The 18,273-nt window shown below is 42.4% G+C and overlaps 1 protein-coding gene across 3 annotated transcripts in view; it reads left to right on the forward strand.

Moving 5' to 3' along the window:
- The first annotated feature begins 1,910 nt into the window (after window positions 1-1,910).
- The window catches only part of SAMD8 (sterile alpha motif domain containing 8), a 30,004-nt gene continuing 13,641 nt past the window's right edge, over window positions 1,911-18,273 (forward strand). The window contains exons 1-3 of one of the 3 annotated variants that reach the window (XM_087963893.1): window positions 1,976-2,077; window positions 2,915-3,120; window positions 15,473-16,074. In XM_087963893.1, the coding sequence (XP_087820019.1) occupies window positions 15,485-16,074 (590 nt within the window). In that variant the 5' untranslated portion in view covers window positions 1,976-2,077; window positions 2,915-3,120; window positions 15,473-15,484. Of the gene's footprint in view, window positions 2,078-2,914; window positions 3,121-15,472; window positions 16,075-18,273 lie in introns of all 3 variants that reach the window. The other 2 variants (XM_087963891.1, XM_087963892.1) reach the window with 2 other exon arrangements.

The following is an 18,273-nucleotide window of genomic DNA, read 5'->3' on the forward strand; positions in this document are numbered from 1 at the left end:
CAACTTTTAAGATATGTGGGATCAATGTGAATCAGGAAATGGGTCTTATTTTGAGTTCAAGGTTAAGCTCTCCATCTTGAAAAAATATCTGTTGAAATGGTTTTGAGTTGGTTGGCTTTGGCAGAAAAACGATTGAAATGATTCAGGTATTTCAGATTTGCTCAAAACTCTAAAAAGGTTTTAAATGCCATCATTTCTCCCCTTAGCTTCCCCATCTTTTCTTTCTACCTTCAAATTCAGCCCAGAGCTCTCATAACCCATGTACGTGCCAAGTGGTTTTACACACTGGTGGTACCACTTGTGCTTCTGGCCCTATCATTGAAATGAGCCATGGATTCGGATTTAGGAAGAGGCAGCCAACCGTAACCAGCTACCAAGTTTGGAGTACTCTTTTGAGAGTAAACGATTTATGGAAAATTATGAACAAGTTAGTAAAACACATGCAACAGCCGTGTGTATTCATTACTTAAGAAAAACAATCACTGCAAATTCTATCAGCAGAAAATGTCAGTGCCATTAATGAATGGAAATGCTTTATATTGCAATGGGAGGCTTTATTACCTATTTAAAGTATCGAGCAGAATATGGTATATAGAATATGGAATATAGTAATTGGCTAATTGGCTATTTAAATCACTTATGATTCATAATCATTATACTTTATAATCATACTTTAGTACTTTTAACTGTCACATTTGTATATTCCATCTTAAATTCTAATTAAAAACACTCCTTCTATAAATTGGTTTCCCCCCTAAAATATCAGTTTAAGTGCACCACCTCTTAAGTTACATATTAATTATCTCCCCTTTTAAATTCCATTAAACGTTTAACATTTTATTATCTAAAACATTAAAATTAATAATCCCTTTAAAACTACTTAGCATATATAAATCAGATTCTTCAAATCAGAAATTGACAATATTGTTAAAAGTTCGTTAGTTTTTATATTTACAGTATATTTGTATGTACAGTATACATAGTTCTGTTTGCAAATATTGTAATAACCTTTATAGAAGACAGAATAAGAGAGTCGGAAGAGACCTTGGAGGTCCTCTAGTCCAACCCCCTGCCTAGGCAGGAAACCCTACACCATTTCAGACTAAGGGTTATCTAATCTCTTCTTGAAAACTTCCAGTGTTGGAGGATTCACAACTTCTGGAGGAAAGTTGTTCCACTGGTTGAGTGTTAGGAAGCTTCTCCTAAATTCCAGATTGCTTCCCTTTAATTCTGCTAAAACAAAAAACAAAAAACCTACACCTAACCAGCCCTGCTTTTTGGTTTAAAAATGAAATACCGATTAAATGGCCAGATAAAGCGACCCACCATGGCCAGATCAGATATATAACTTCACTATTTGGGGCAGCTGGCACGAGGCCGTGTGTAGGTAAACGGTTATGCTGGTCAAGCAGGGGTGGGTTGCGTGGGGAACCCTCCACGAAGCGGAGCAGGGCGAACGGCGGCGCCCCAAACAACACAGCCCCCCGCCGGAGCTGCCGGCGGTCGAGAGGGAGGGCGTCTCCGGAGGCAGCCGCTGCCCGACTCGGGGGCTCCTCTTGGGACGAAGGGCTCCGCCATTGGCGGGGGGAGGTGAGCGGAGGAGGCAAGAGGCGCGCGAGGCAGAGCTGCGGGAGGGGTGCAGCCTGGCCCCCTCCCTTTCCTCCTCTGCCCACCACACCCCCATCCGGGCCGGCCCGTTGCGCCTGCTTCGCGGCCTTGGCGTCTCTTTCCCCGAAGGCCGCTGGCGGGGTCTGGAAGCGCTTCCCCCCACCACACCCACAAAAAACTGCCTCGCGGCCCACTCCGCGCCCGAAAGCCTCGCGTCGCTTAGCAACCGCGGCCTCACCGGCCCGGGAGACACAAACCCCGCCCCTTCCGCTCCGCCGATCCCCGCCCCTTCCGCCACTCTAAGGGGCGGGGAGGAGTGGCTTGCCTCGCCCCCCACGCCCCCCACCTCGCCCGGCTGAAGGGAACCGCCGCCGCCGCCGCCGCTCCGTCTGCGTGGGATGGGGGCGGGCTCGCCGCGGCGGGAGAACAGGGCCCTCAGCGCGGGCTCCGTCCGCCCAGGCGTAGCGGGGTGAGCAGGGCTGGGCGGGACTGGCGGGGAGCCTCCTTGTTCAGGGGCGCTCTACCTGGGGGGGGCGTCCTGCCCGGGATGGGCGACGCTAACAGGGCTTGGGCTGTGCGGGTGGGGGGAGAAGAAGCCAGGCTTGGCCTCAGCCTTGGGATGTGGGGGTGCGGCTCGTCCTCCCCCCCAGCCCCTCCCGGGTGTCTTTTGAGGGCGGGGGCTGCCGTTACTGGGGCACCTTTCTACCCCCACCCCAAAAAGAGCAGAGCCGACCCCGGTCCCTTTTTTCACAGTGGGAGGGGGTCTGGTCTGGCTGACCCTGGGTGTTCAGTCCAGATGCCCTCTAGATAGCCCAGAGGAGGCTTCCTTAAGCCAAGTGGAGGAACATCTGGAGACCTCGGGGTGCCCCACCGGCAGAAGCTGAGGAGGGAGTGGTGGTGAGATGGGTTAGGGATTTTCTGCCTTCACTGTGAGTTGTATTATATTGGGGGGTGGGGGTGCACGAAGGGAGGCTCAGCCAATCTCATTGTACCCATGTTATAGTATATACAAAGGTATATACTATACTATACACTATACTATACTATACACTATACTATACTATACTGGGTACGGTGCAATATGGGTCAGGGAGCCTCTTTTCCACCTTTCACACATCAAGCTGGGACCAGGTGAGCCTCTTTCTTGTACCTGCCCAGGTGGGCATCCCCCCATTTCACACACGCCCAACCAAACATAATCTCCCCCATCTCCTTGGGAAATGGAGATGACCCCAATTCCCTTCCATGCCGCTGTAGAGAAATCAGACTTTAATCTTGACTTATCTTTTTTTTTTTCATTCTTAAGGTCCTACATTTTGCCCTTTTTGTAAGCTTGCCCTTTTAGGAAAAGGGTAGCATTTACTAACTCACTGACTCCTGGTGAGATCAGCTTTTCCGGATCGGTGCAAATGTGCAGCTAGGGATCCAAAGTGATCTGGATGCTGTGGAAGTAATGGACAATTCACACGTTTAAGGTGGAAGCTTATGAAACAGAGTGTTCTTGTTACATAGGTGAGATCAGTGCAAACGGTGTTCCTGTACATAGGGGAGAGCGTGACAAAATGAACCAGACACCTGGCTAAATGTGATGATATTGTTCCACACAGGTTGCTATTTTATCAATGCAACAAAAGGAATCGGTTTGAACTTGTTGGGCCTTTTGAGTAGCAACAGGTTGAAAACTTGATAACCTTAAAGAACAGTTGTTGCTTTCCACTTGTCCTTCCTGTTCTCTTCAGTGAAAAGCTGCTGTAACTTGGCTGTGTGTTTCTCCAACCCAAATCAGAATCTGAAAGTTATATGTTGTTGTTGTTTTTTAAAAAATATCATTTTGAAATCTAAAATGTGCTTTGAGTTGAAGGCTCTTTTAAAAAAATAAATAAATAAATAGAGGACTTGTGGGTTTATGGAGGGTTAGAAAATTTCACCATTTTTTTTCACAGAATAGTTTGTTCCTTGATTGTAGCAATGGGTTTCAAAACACTAATTGTATTTAAATAGTTGTTAGAAGACTGACTCAAGTACCAAGTAAGAGGAATGAATTTGCCCCTAGGAATTTTTGGTGGATTCAGAAAGGAAATTGTTAAAGGAAGTTTTGCAACATACACATTTTCTCATCATGCCAGGACTGCGGCTTCTCTTATAATCCAGACTAGAGAAATGCAGTATTAATGCTATTCTTGTTCAGTCACAGAATTTCAGTTTGGATCTCAGTGTTTTGTTACAGAATAATTGCCTAAGAAAATATTGTTTTAAATACTACAGAAAAAAACAATTGTGTGTAAGATCTCTCTTTACACTTGGAGAAAGATAAAAGCCTTTTATTTTAACTTCCTCTGGGTTATTTACTTTTCTTGGCCTTCATATCTCTCTTCATCATTTGATTTGAGGTTTTTGCTAGTATCACACAAAGTGTTTGGTGATTCATATCTTCTACCATGGCTTAATGAGCTCTGTAGATCCTATATCACTTGGATGTACTATACTTAATGTTGCTCAATAAATATTTAGTGGTGATAATTGTTTTTGAATTGGCCAGGCAGTAAACCTGTGATTACTTGAAAAATCAATACATATTTTACAGGAATTGTCTAATCAATTACCTGTTTGAGTTCATTCTAAATTATTTGTCAGTTTGTTCTCCAGGTTTGCTAAGCTGCAGATTCCTTGCCAGAGGGGCAGCTCGCTTACTATGGGTTTTATAAGTTGCATGGGTGAAAGTCCCCCACATATTTGTTTTTACTCTGCTGTTCAAAATCAAGGGATGCTGCCCCCAGCTCAGCTTTTAAGGTAGCTTTTCAGGCGTATAGGCTGTGGATTCATGCTCCCTGTTGCTAGTAAATAGTTTTGGAGGATTATCATGCATGTGTATGGCTTCATAAGACCTGTACTAGTTCGTTTGCTTTGACTGTTGTAAGAATTCTGTTCATTTCCATATGGCACCGCACAGTACAGTTGGAAGACAGGGTTCATGGTGAAGGTACCATTTAAACTGTCTATGGAGATTCTCAGGCATCCAGTTTGTGGTTTTGCCAAAGGTGCTTTCTTCAAGAGGCAACTGGACTTTCTGGTTTGTTTGTTTTTTGAAGATGTCTCGTTTCTCATCCAAGAAGCTTCTTCAGCTCTGAGCTGAAGAAATAAACCAGAAAGTCCAGTTGCCTCTTGAAAAAGCACCTTTGGGATAACATTTAAAATCTTTTCCCTTCGTAGAAGGAGAGGGCCGGTGCTATGGGGGATATTGTCTTTATTAAAATCACATTGCGTTACTGTTTTGGTTGTAGATACAGGTAATACAAGTGGCTAGTTTTAAGCTTCTGGGTATTACCCTAAAAGAGGATCTGACCTGGGTCAAAAGGGCCCAGCAGAGATTATACTACCTGAGACTTCTCAGAAAACAACTGAATGAAAAACTGCTGGTGACCTTCTACCGCTGCACCAGAGAGAGTATCGTAACTTCCTGCACCTCTGCATAGTTTGCCAATTGTACAGTGGCAGATAGGACAGCACTCCAGAGGGTTAACATCATTGCCCAGAGGATCATTGGTTGCCCTCTCCCCTCTTTGGAAGAGCTTTATAGCTCCCACTGCCTTAAGAAAGTTCAAAACATTCTCAAAGATCCATCTCATCCTGGGCAGCCTTTTTTTGAACTATTACCATCTGGCAGGTGGTACAGAATAATAAAAACAAGGACAAATAGGCTGAAAAACAGCTTCTATCCCTGGGCAGTAGCTCTTTTGAATTCTGCTGTATAGTGCAGTGTTGGTACAGTGTCAGGGGGTTTCGGTTCAATGTGTGGAGGGTGAAGGATGTGTGTTTGTGTTTATTTTCATGGTCATGATGTGCACTGAAGATGGTGTTTGATTTCATTGTATGAGGTGCAATGACAATAAACTAAACTAAACTAATCCTCAGTTTAAGAATGTTCAACTTAAGTTGTCGGCCTAGATATGAACCAGCCAACTATTACTATGAATGGTGGGTGATGTTATCCTTCCACGAATCAATGAAGTGTTGGGATTGTTCAGTGCTTTCAGGGACCACTCAAAAGTGCACATCTAGGAGATTCTCAGTCATTCAGGTCACGGTTGTCCCAAAGTGCTTTTTTCCAAAAGGCAACTGGACTTCCTTGGTTTTTGTTTTTTCTTTCTTTCTTTGAAAACATTTCACTTCTCATCCAAGAAGCTTCTTCCATTCAGAAAAGAAGAAGAAAAAACCCAAGAAAGTCCACTTGCCTTTTGGAAAAAAGCACCTTTGGAACAATCAAGGTACATGTTTTTAATATATAGCCTGTTTTCAGTGGTTCCAGAAACCATTGGGCCACTTCAGTGGTTCATCGCTTTGAGGAAGGAAAACACTGTCTAGCATTTTTAGTAATGGCCAGTCCGTTTGTAAGTACAAGCTGTGACTTGCATACAAATTCAGGGTAAAGACAGAATTAGGAATGGAACTTGTTCTTAATCCAGAGATTTTATTGTTGCTAGTTGTGAAATTGTGTCCGACCCATCGCAACTCCATGGACAACATTCCTGCAGGCCTTCCTGTTTTCTACCATCCCTTGGAGTCCATTTAAGCTCATGCCGACTGCTTCTGTGACTCCATCCAGTCACCTCATTCTCTGCCGTCCCCTTCTTCTTCTATTGCCCTCAATCTTTAGGCTCTTCTCCAGGGAGTCCTTCCTTCCTTCTCATGAGGTAGCCAAAGTCTTTGAGTTTCATCTTCAAGATCTGGCCTTCTAAAGAGCAGTCAGGGTTGATCTCCTTTGGGACTGACCAGTTTGGTCACCTTGCAGTCCAAGGGACTCGCAGGAGTCTCCTCCAGCACCAGAGTTCAAAGGCCTCCATTCTTTGGCGCTCAGCCTTCCTTATGGTCTAACTTTCACAGCCCTACATTGCAACTGGGAAAACCATAGCCTTGACTATGCGCACTTTTGTTGGCAGGGGGATGTCTCTGCTTTGTAGTATGCTATCTAGATTTGCCATAACTTTCCTCACCAGGAGCAAGCGCCTTTTAATTTCTTGGCTGCAGTCCCCAACTGTGGTGATCTTGGAGCCCAGGAAAATAAAATCTGTCACTCCCTCCATTTCTTCCCCATCTATTTGCCAGGAATTGAGAGGGCCGAATGCCATGATCTTAGTTTGCTTAATGTTGAGTTTCGAGCCAACTTTTGCACTCTCCTTCTTCACCCGCATCAAGAGGCTTTTTAGTTCCTCTTCACTTTCTGCCATTAGAGTGGTATCATCTGCATATCTGAGGTTGTTGATATTTCTCCCGGCAATCTGAATTCCAACTTTTGATTAATCTACCTCACCTTTCTCATGATGTGCTCTGCATATAAGTTAAATAGGCAGGGTGACAATATACAGCCTTGCTGAACTCCTTTCTGAATTTTGAACCAATCAGTGATTCCGTGTCCAGTTTTCACAGTTGCTTCTTGACCCTCATATAGGTTTCTCAAGAGACAAATAAGATGGTCTGGTACTCCCATCTCTTTAAGAACTTGCCACAATTTGTTGTGATCCACACAATCAAATCCAGGGGTGCCTACTATTAATTTATGTTCCTATCTTGGACAAATGCAATCCTTAGTAGCTTAAATTTAGATTAATATTACAAGATTAATCCTATGAGTCGAGCGCATCTATTCCATGCTGCACAACAATAAGATTACATGATGTAACCTTCACTGCAAAAAAATAACTTTTCTCTCCTTGTTTTTTGTTTTTTTTTAAATAAAGTTTTATTGAGCTTTAACAAAACAAAACATCTTATTTGAGTACAGCATGGTTCCAGGTTATCACATTTCCATACAGACACAATTTCATATGCATATTCATCTTATGTATTCAACTTCATATCTTTTTACTCTTTTTCCAACTTCTCATTATTTCTCCCTTCTCTTAATTTTCTTTTATGGTTATCTCATTTTCTTCTTATTCAATTGTATTTCTTTTACCTAAATTTCTATATCTATTTATTCATTTACTTATACTTTCGTCTGTCTTGTTTACAATTTCATATGTTCTGTTCCAACATTCTTAAAAAGCAAAATTCCCTCTATGATTGCCAATCAGAGTGAAACACCTTTAAATCTTATCGTTATTATCACATGAAATCTCATTAAACATTAAATTTGTGCATTCTAAAATTATAACATTCAAATTTCTAATATCTATTTTATATCATGTAAATCTCATCATTCAGACTCTGCTTGGTACTTCCCCTTGAAAATGTAAAAAGAAAAATTCTAAAAACATAGCAAAAACTAGATAGATAGATAGATAGATAGATAGATAGATAGATAGATAGATAGAGATAGATCGATCTTTGGTTATTCGGGTTTTCTCCCGCGTAAAGCCGAAGACACAAGCCTGAAAATGATGAATGAGACTTCATCGAAATGTCGCCTAGATACTTCCAATTTTACGTGGGAGAAAACCGAATAACCAAAGATCCACATACAAATACCCGCAAAAACCTCAGAAAACACACACACACACATATATATAAACATTAGTAAACAAAATAGTTATTCAAATTCATTCTAGTACTGGTATGAGCCTTGTAAATCTTTCACGTTTCTTTTCAATATCTATCAATCTTTGAGAACAATTGAAATGTTTCCCTCCCTTCTTCATTATTACTTAACTGTTAATAAGCATACCATTGGATAGTCATACAGTTTTATCTTATAAATTATTTACTATTAATAAGCAAAATAATTATTCAAATTCATTCTAATAACTGGTATAAATTTCCTTATGAATCTTTCACATTTCTTTTCAATATTTTATCAATCTTTAGAAACAATTGCAATGTTTCCCTCTCATCTTTATTATTGCATAAATTATAAATAAACATACCATTACATAACAATACAGTTTTATCTCATAGATTATTTACTTATTTCATTTCTAACTCATTACAGTATTCTACTGTCACAGCACTATCTTTTGTACCTTTGCAGAATCCTCACTTTTAACTAAATTTAACCATTGTCTCTGTGTTTTCTAGCTGAGCAAATACCTTTAATCCTAGTACGTTTCCCCTTTTTCTTTATTTCCTGTTTTTGTCCCTTATAAGTTCTTTATCTTTCTATCTTTCCCCCCTTTTCTCATCCCTTTTTTTATACCCTTCTCTCTCTAATTTTCCCTCAACTTAACAATAGCTCTGTTTAGCGACCGTTCAAAGTTTCAACGGCACTGAAAAAAGCGACTTGCGACCATTTTCCCACACAATCGTTGCAACATCTCTACAGCTACGTGATCCAAATTCAGACACTTGCCCACTGACTCTATTTATGATGGTTTGCCATGGCCCTGCAATCATGTGATCCCTGTTTATAACCTCTTGACAAGCAAAGTCAATGGGGCATCCATTGCTTTTTGCCTTGCCTTCTGGTGCTTTGCAAAAGAAGCTGACCCCACCTCTTCTTTGTGTCAGCCCCTCCAATACTTGAATTCTGCTATCAATGTCCCCCCGTGGTCCTTCTTTGCTCTAGACTGGCCATACCTGGCTCCTTCAACCGTTCTTCATAAGTTTTTGGTCTCCTGGCCTTTAATCATCCTAGTTGCTCTTCTCTGCACTTTTTCCAAAGTCTCCCGCTCCCCTTTTGTGATGTGGTGAGCAAAACTGGAGGCAGTGTTCCAGGTGTGGTAAGGCAGCCATGTTGCTGAGCACCCAAAGTTCGGTCACGAGACTGTGCGGGAAGCCCAATCACCAGTATTTTGAATCCAGGTCGTTAAAACCTCTTTTTTCAGGTGGTTTGTAAGTTGAGGACTTTGTAAATATAAACATGTACGTATGCATATGTATCCCTCTACTTGGCTCTCTCACCGCAGATGGGTCCATATTTATTTTCCCTCTCCCTTGAAGGACACAAAAGGTTGAACTACCCCACTTGATGGGACAGAACTTCTAAAATAGGAGTATAATGTACCTCTTTATTTTTCATGTCTTGCTTGAAGGCATTTCCTTCAAAAGGACTATGATAGCATGACAAGAAAGTCCAGCTTTTTGCAGCCCTGAGAAAAGCTGGCTTTGACGCTTTGGCATTTCTGAAGTGTCTTCTTACCTTTCTTTCCAAAAGTGGCTTTTTGAGGGCGGGGAGGGAATGGGGAGAAGTTATTTCATTGGCCTTGGGAAAAACTCTGTCCTTTGATGATATTTCCTTGACTTTACTGAGTGTTGATTACAGAGAAAGACACCAAGTGGATTGCCGTTGGGACATATTTCCTAATTAGCTCGATACCCATACTTCACTACGAAACTATGTAGTCGGGTTTAGTTTTTGAGGAGGAAAATAAGGAAGAAAAATCTGCCTCTGTCTACCAGCATCCATTGGTATTCATCTGGCTAGCGTCCTGTCAGTGTGTGAGAGAGTTCAGGGCTGTTTGGAAACAAGCAGTATTTGCTATGTGAGCAAGGAAGGAGACAGCAAGGAGCCTGGGCGTGGCTTAGCTCAACTGTTCTGTACTAAAGCTGCTTGGTGATGCAGTGAAAGTGAAACTAAAAGTGAAACTCCTCTGCTTGTGTTTTGCATTTGGAAGAGATTTCTTTTCAGGTGGGGAGGGGGAGTAGAACTCCTTAGCATCAGAGCATGTTAATAATAATAATATAGGAAATACTAATGCTCTGATGGTCATTTCGAAAAATCCTTTCTTAGTGAGCACCTGGAAGCCAAGAGGAATATACGTGCCAAATTTCAAGTTTGTAGCTGCAAAGTACCTTCGGCTGCTCGAAAGGTAGGAAGGAACTAGGGCGGTTGTCTATGACTTCTCCTGAGGTTTCAGTAGAAGTCTCAGCCATCAGGAGCACATTTTAAAGAGGAAGAAACTCTTATTCAGCCTTCCATAACTTCACCTCTGTCCAATCTGAATTCAGTGTCAATCCTGGCCCACCTTTTCTACCCACGCAAGACTTCTTACTTCTAATGTAATGTCAACATCAGGGATGGCTTCCCTTTCTGAAGGCCTATTTCCTGCTGGATCTCCTTATTGCAAGAAAGACTGTTGTTGCAAGCCAGTTGATCTTCTCCTTGGTTTTGATGAAATGTCTCCACTACCCAGTGCAATTCCATTACTTCCAGCTGTATTCTTAAGCCATTCTCCAAGTTGCCAATTCTTGGGCAAGTTTGTGCACGATATCCTCTCTAAATTATCTGGACTGTATTATATATATGTATAGAGAGAGAGTGGGGGGGGGGGGTGGAGGGGAGAAACAGAGAGAAAGAGGCTCACTTGGGGAAGAGAGCAAAAAGCAATTTTGCAAAGCTGCCAGGGAAACAGCATAGAACGCATTATTAAAATTCAAGGTGGCCCTGAGATTATATTTACATTTAAGATAATTACACAGTGGAGAATATAATGGGGTTGGTTGGTTTGATTTTTTTTTTTACTCAGTTTGAATGTGCAAACCTATCTTTAAGAACCTGGCTTGCATCACGACCAGTCAAAGCCAACCCAACCATATTATGGCTTAACACGGAAATACAACGTTTGATGGATTTATATCCTTTATGAACCTCTCCAAGGCTGGTGAGATGACTCCTATGCCATTATCTTTCTTGCTCTGTCTTTTATATCTGCTACCCCATTACACAAATGAGTGACTCACCAGCCCTTTGCTGTTGTCTCACAGATTTCTGGTTGCAGAACTTGATCTACATGCCAGTTGTTAAACAGGATAGCAAGAGTGGCACAAATTCTAGGGAGTTTTGGGGAAGGAAACATCCTTGTGGGTTGAACTGGTAAGCATTTTATTAAAAAAAAAAAAAAACATCAGCTGAAGTTGCTGAGGAAGAGTTGTGTTCCCTGACTCATATGGGAGTTGTGTTCCCTGACTCATACGGTAATCGTCATACGGGGGGAAAAAAACCAAACTAGAAAAGCTTCAGGAAAAAAAAACCCTACATACAATTTAAATAAGGAACCAACTCCTATCATTATGGGAGTCAACATTTGGGCTGTGTGATAAAAGCAAATTCAGAACTTTTCCTGGGAGGCCTGCTTCTTATTGTGTACTCCCAAGGGTCTTCAAACTTGGCAGCTTTAAGACTTGTGGACTTCAACTCCCAGAATTCCTGAGCTAAGATGAGTGGAGGAAGAATTCTGGAAGTTGAAGTCCACAAGTCTTAAAGCTGTCAAGGTTGAAGACTCCCTGGTGTACTCGGTACAATTTTAATTGCTGTCAATGATGACGGGCACCAGACGGGCACTAAGCATGCTTTCAGTCCTATCATGTTGAGAAGGGATGATTTTATTGCCATTCAAGGCATTCTTAGAAATGCTATACATTTGTTCTATACGTTCTCCTTACCGCCCATCCCCCCCACTTGTGACTGTATGAAAGTAACTTTGTCACTTGTATCCTTACCATTTATATTGACTGTTTCCTAGTATGATTTGATTGCCTATTGCACCCTATGACTATTATTATGTGTTGTACCTGATGATTCTCGACTCTTGATGAATGTATCTTTTCTTTAATGTACACTGAGAGCATTTGCACCAAGACAAATTCCTTGTGTGTTCAATCACACCTGGCCAAAAAAGTATTCTATTCTGTTCTGTTCTGTTCTGTTCTACTCTACTCTACTCTAGTCTACTCCACTCCACTCCACTCTTCATTCCAATATCCTATCCTACTCTACTCTACTCTACTCTACTCTACTGTACTCTACTCTTCATTCCAATATCTAATTATTCTATTCTATTCTACTCTACTCTATTCTTCATTCCAATATCTATTCTATTCTATTCTATTCTACTCTACTCTACTCTACTCTACTCTTCTTTTCATTCCAATATCCTATCCTATCCTACTCTACTCTTCATTCCAATATCTGATCTGTTCTATTCTTATTCTTATTCTATCTCTATTCTATCTCTATTCTATTTCTATTCTATTCTATTCTATTCTATTCTGTTCTGTTCCATTCTATTCTATTCTATTCTGAATACGTGAAAAATTCACATTGCAGAGAAAGGAGAACCCAGTCATGCTTTTAAAAAGGGCAAGCCTTTTGCATTTGTGAGTACAACTAGTCCTCGACTTAACAACAGTTCATTCAGTGATGGTTCAAAGTTACCATGGCCACTAAAATAAAGTGACTTGGGACCATTTTTCATGTTATTTACATACGAATGCTTGATAACTGCTTCACATTTACGATGGTTGTCATACCTTTTGCGACCAGAGGGTCAATGCGGAAGCCAGATTCGCTTAACAACAGTGTTACTCATTTAACAACGGCAGCAATTCCCTTAAGAAAGGTGGCAAGCAAAGTGGTAAAATGGGGCAAAACACACTTAACAAATGTCTCATTTAGCAATATCAATTCTGGGCTCATTGCAGTTGTAAGTCAAGGACTGCCTGTATTTCAATTTCTCTTCATTTTTCCCCTCTGTTTCAGTGTTATATTCTTTTAAGAGCAGAACCTTCCTGAGTCATGGGAGGAAATGTCTGTTTTGAAATGGGAGACTATAAAGCTTATTTATTCTCCTGTACAGGTAATCCTCAACTTAGAACCATTTAGTGACTGTTCGAAGTTATGACGACACTGAAAGAATTGACTTAGGACTGTTTTTCACACTTAACGACCATTGCAACTGACTCGTATTTATGACCGTCGCAGTGTTTCCCAGGGGGGCAGTCATGTGATTTCCCTGGGAAATCCTCGGCGGGGGGAGACCCTGATTGACTTCTGACAAGCAGTCAATGTGGGGAAGCCAGATTCACTTAACAGCCATGTAACCAACTTAACAGATGCAACATTCACTTAACAGCCAGCCCACCCCACCCCCCAAAAAGATGGTAAAACGGAGCAGAACCCAACTGTCTTGCTTGGCAGCAGAAATTTTGGACTCAACTGGGCTCATAAGCCGAGGACTAGCTGTACAGTATTTAGTGAGCACATTTGAATAAAAGGATAATCCTGGCCCAGTTGTAGGGCTGAGGATTCGGTTCGAATGGAGGAGTGAAATTAGCACATATTTGTAACTCCTTAAGGCCGTGATGGAGGCACACGAGAGGTCGCCCGGAAAAGCCCCACTACGCATGTGCGCGCACCACCCGCCCAACATCTGATTGTTGGGTATCTGGTGCACACGCGCGGGGAGGCGGAAGACGTGCACGCATGCATAGGGGGGTGCCGGGGGGGGTGCGTACTGAGGGCATGGGGGGCCCAGTGCACGTTGCCTTCTGGGTGCTGGCACACGAGCGCGCATGCAATTTTCGGCATGGGAGCCGAAGAAGGTCAGCCACCACTGCCTTAAGGCAACCTGACATTAAGGGATCCCACTGAAAGATACAGGTGCTTTAAAGAGTTGAGACCAGTGATTTGCCTTGTGGCATGATGGCCTCCCTTTTCTCATGCTTTAATTAAATTAACATGAATGAAGTCAGGCAGGGATCAAAGGGTATTTTTTTTTTGTGCTCGGCTGTGACCCGAGGTTCTCCTGAGCAAAAGGAGAGGAAGGGAGAAGGGTGGATTGAATAGATCAGCATGCTTGCTTGATCCCAGGAAGCTAGGATTCCAAGGAATCTGCTCACTAGCCTATTAATAGCCTGGATAAAACCAAGAAATCGAACTTCCTTACCTGTCTTATAGGGTTATTAATGCTGTTCAAAAGCCCTCTGCATTTTCCTGCAGAAAAATTACGTTTTATTTCTTCTTTGGGGCACTTAATAATTTACCTGAAGTAGGTTGTTCGTACAGAAAAGAGGAACATAAATGAAAGAACTACACTGCTGTTTTGTTTTTTTAAACTCCTCTGGAAAAAAATCCACGAAACGTCCTCCTTCTCTTTGTCTTTTGATCCTACCACCCCTCCGTTCTTTGATATCTACTATGGACTTTCTCCAAGGATAGAAGGCCACTAATGACCTTTGGATGCTGGATTAGCAATATTGCTGCCCTTATTACGTGTTGCATATTGTTCCAATATTTCTTTCCTCCCTTTCTGGCAGTATCTCTTGTGTTGCCATTCTTACTGAAGTTTTTAATTGAATTTTCTGGGAATGAAGGACAGTTGGTGAATTAACATTCCGGCAAGCTATTTATGAAGAAGTCTGGAGGAGAATCATTCTTTGGTTTGTCTCCATTTTCTTGTTTATCATTCTTTTGGCTGCAAATTGGTGGAGGCATTCAAATCTCAGTGTTTGCTGCTTTGTTTTGCTTTAAATGTAAACTTGCGATAAATTGCTTTTATCGAGCGTCAGTAATAATTTGCTTCTGGAACTCTACACTTTGATATGGCCCAAGGGCTAATCAATACAATACAGTAAAATATTAGGGTTTGCTGCTTTGTTTTGGTGTAATGGGGGATGCTGATCCGGCCATCTAGTGATGTTACATGGGCATTGCCTAGAACAGGGGGTCTCCAGACTTGGAAACTTTAAAGACTCGTGGACTTCAACTCCCAGAATTTCTCAGCCAACGTGGCTTGACAGTTTTGTGCTGAAGTCAATCCCAAACTCAATTTGAAAACGATGATCTAGGTTGGCTTCTTTAAGTAGAAATGATTAGGAAGTTGACGAAGGAGGAACAGATTTGTGATTTTTATAGAAACGTGGTATTTTAGACATTCTAGGTATATTTAAACATGTCTACAAGAATGAAAACTGGCTACCTGAGCGACCCCCAACCTTTTGGGGACCGGTTCCACGGAGAGAGGTTTTTTCCGTGGACCAGAGGAGGCATGGTTTTGTGTGCTGCCTGCATCCCACGGATGGAGCTTTGCTTCTTTGCTGGCATGCTGTGGCCCAGTGGTCGGTCCACAGACTGGGGTTTGGGGACCACTGGATTACCTAATGCGTGTTCTTCTTATAATATTTTTCACGTTGCTCTATTGTTATTATTTTTTAGCAGGAAGAGAAAATGGAAGGCAACGGCTCCCTTTGCATTCAGCGTTGGTCAACCAGACACGTGGCCAAGTGGCTGAAGCAAGAAGGCTTTTGTGAGTATGTGGACGTTCTGTGTGACAAGCACCGTCTGGACGGGATAACGCTCCTGACTCTGACGGAATATGACTTGCGGTCCCCTCCTTTGGAGATCAAGGTTTTGGGGGACATCAAGCGGCTGATGCTGTCCATCCGGAAGCTGCAGAAGCATCACGTGGACATTTTGGAGGAGCTGGGGTTCAGCAGCGAGAGCCCCATCGGCTCCTTGTCCCCCGTGATCGGCTGCGTCCAAGGCAGGGAGTGGTTTTGCAACGGCGAGGTGCAGCAGCAGCGGGACTGCGATGACTGTGAACCGGTGTCGGAGCTGAGCGCCGAGCAGTATCAGTACACCAACGGGAAGGGCAAGCACACCCCGCGGCAGCTGAACCCCGAATATTGGAAGACGGCCCTGAGCTGCATATATGTCTTCATTGTGTTTGGCTTCACCTCCTTTGTCATGGTCATTGTGCACGAGCGCGTGCCCGATATGCAGACCTACCCACCACTACCAGACATCTTCCTGGACAGGTAAGGATGCTGCTAGCAGGGTTAAAGGGCCCCCGTTTTGAGTAGAATTGCAACGGTGGCCTGATTTGTTGACAGTGTTGATTTTCCCAGGAAGTTCATCGTACGCGCAGACATGTGTAGAAATTACAGGGAACAAGTTGCTTGCACTTTCTTAAATGCAGGGTCTTAACTATCTACAATTATATAAAACAACTGCCGGCAATTGAGAAGCCCACCTGGGAGGCTCTCGGCCCATGAGTCTAAGTGAAAAAAGTTACTAAATCATCTTTTTTATTTGCGCACGCATGCAAATGCAGCTGTGCTTTTTGGAGCACAGCATCCGGAATTCTGGGAACAGAAGTAAACTAAGACGATTGAAGGCCTGGAGACCAAAACATATGAAGAACGGTTGCAGGATTTGGGTTTGGCCAGTCTAGAGAAAAGAAGGGCTAGAGGGAACATGATAGCAGCGCTCCAGTATTTCAGGGGCTGCTACAAAAAAAAAAGGGGGTCAATTTATTTTCCAAAACACCACAAGAAACAAGGGATGGAAACTAATCAAGGAGAGAAGCAACCTGGAATTGAGGAGAAACTTCTTAACAATGAGAACAATCGACCAGTGGAAGGGCTTGCCTTCAGAAGTTGTGGATGCTCCATCACTGGAGGCTTTTAAGAAGAGACTAGACAGTCATTTGTCTGAAATGGTGTAGGGTCTCCTTCTTGATCAGTGGTTGGACTAAAAGACCTCCAGGGTCCCTTCCAGCTTTCTTCTGATGGATTGATTAAAGGTTGATAAACAAGTGGCTTCGCCCCGCCACATCATAATATGTGGAATTATTTATGTAATTTCTATAGTGACTTGGTTATGGGGTCCTTGGTGCTCCATGAGCTGGGTTGTTGTCCTGCAGCCATTTCATTACCCAACTAGGTAACCATCCGTGCTAAGATGTCTCAATTTCAGTTGACATTGAATCAGAAATCATAACTGCTGGATTCTGTTTCCTGAGGTCAGTTTGGGACTGACTTCAACACAGAATTGTCAAGATAACAATCAATTGCATATTTGAGGCCAGGGATCTCCAAATCTGGCAACTTGTGGACTTTAAGACTGTCTGTGACCCAGATCTCTCCGACAGTGAGATGGGCAGCATATACATTTAATAAATAAAGCATATACATTTAATAAATAAATAAATAAATTCTCCTGCTTGAGCAGGGAGCTGGATTAGAAGACCTCAAAGGTCCCTTCCAGCTCCTATTCTATTCCATTCTAAATTCTCGTGGTATAAGCTGGATGTGTGTGAATTTGTAGATTTTAATTGGCCTGGAGTGAGGCAGATAAACTTAAACCACATTTAGAAATATCCACTACCATGGCTGAATGGGAGGGAGCAACCAACTGGTTTTGATGTCTTCTTGACCTGCTCTTTGATCAGAAACTCCTGTACAATCAGATCATTCTTGGACCGATGGCCTGATTGTGAGAATCACTCCAGCCGGAGGCAGGCCAGTTGTTTACAGAACACACTACCTCCTAACTTTGAGGTTACGTCATCGGAGCTCTTTGGTGAGGCTGCCCCAGTGATGCCATCTTGGTAAAGAGTTTCCAAGCCTGGTGGAGAATTTTAAAATGGGTGAGAATTCACCTACCCTGAATTCACTCCAGAATTCATAAGTCGTGCAAATCTGTTGAATAATCCTGAGCACTATACAAACCATTGCATTTCTTTGTATTTGTATTTTAATTTAGAAACCACCCATCTCACTCAGAGTATAGTTTAGCCATATTATCATCGATCCACCAGTGGTAGTAGAATTGCAACACCCTCAATCAAATTGATGCTGCACCTTAATATTTAATGCATCCTCAATAAATCCCCAACTTATCAAATCTATTCCGCCACAAAACAATTCAATCCGAGTTCGGTTTATGTTTTTTTAAACACGAAGAGCCGCAGAAATAACAACTGTAAAGTCTGCTTGATGCCTGTCTAACCTACTCGTCATAATTGCATTTACTGCTTACAATATGTAAATTAAAAAAATATTTAAAAAATAAAAACAAAAATATAATTATTCCGGTTAGGTCCCAATCATTCCATAGCTCCGTGAACAAAGGGGCTGTTTCTTAGCCTGTGTCCTTGTTGCAAATGATCAGGGAAACTTGGCAGCAGTGGGCATTTGCACTGGGCAGATCCTTTCCCCTGCCATCCTCTGCTT

This window comes from Notechis scutatus, chromosome 4 (genome assembly GCF_049901735.1).
Source record: "Notechis scutatus isolate UNSWTSFEM ecotype Mainland chromosome 4, rNotScu1.2, whole genome shotgun sequence".
Taxonomy (NCBI): Eukaryota; Metazoa; Chordata; class Lepidosauria; order Squamata; family Elapidae; genus Notechis; species Notechis scutatus.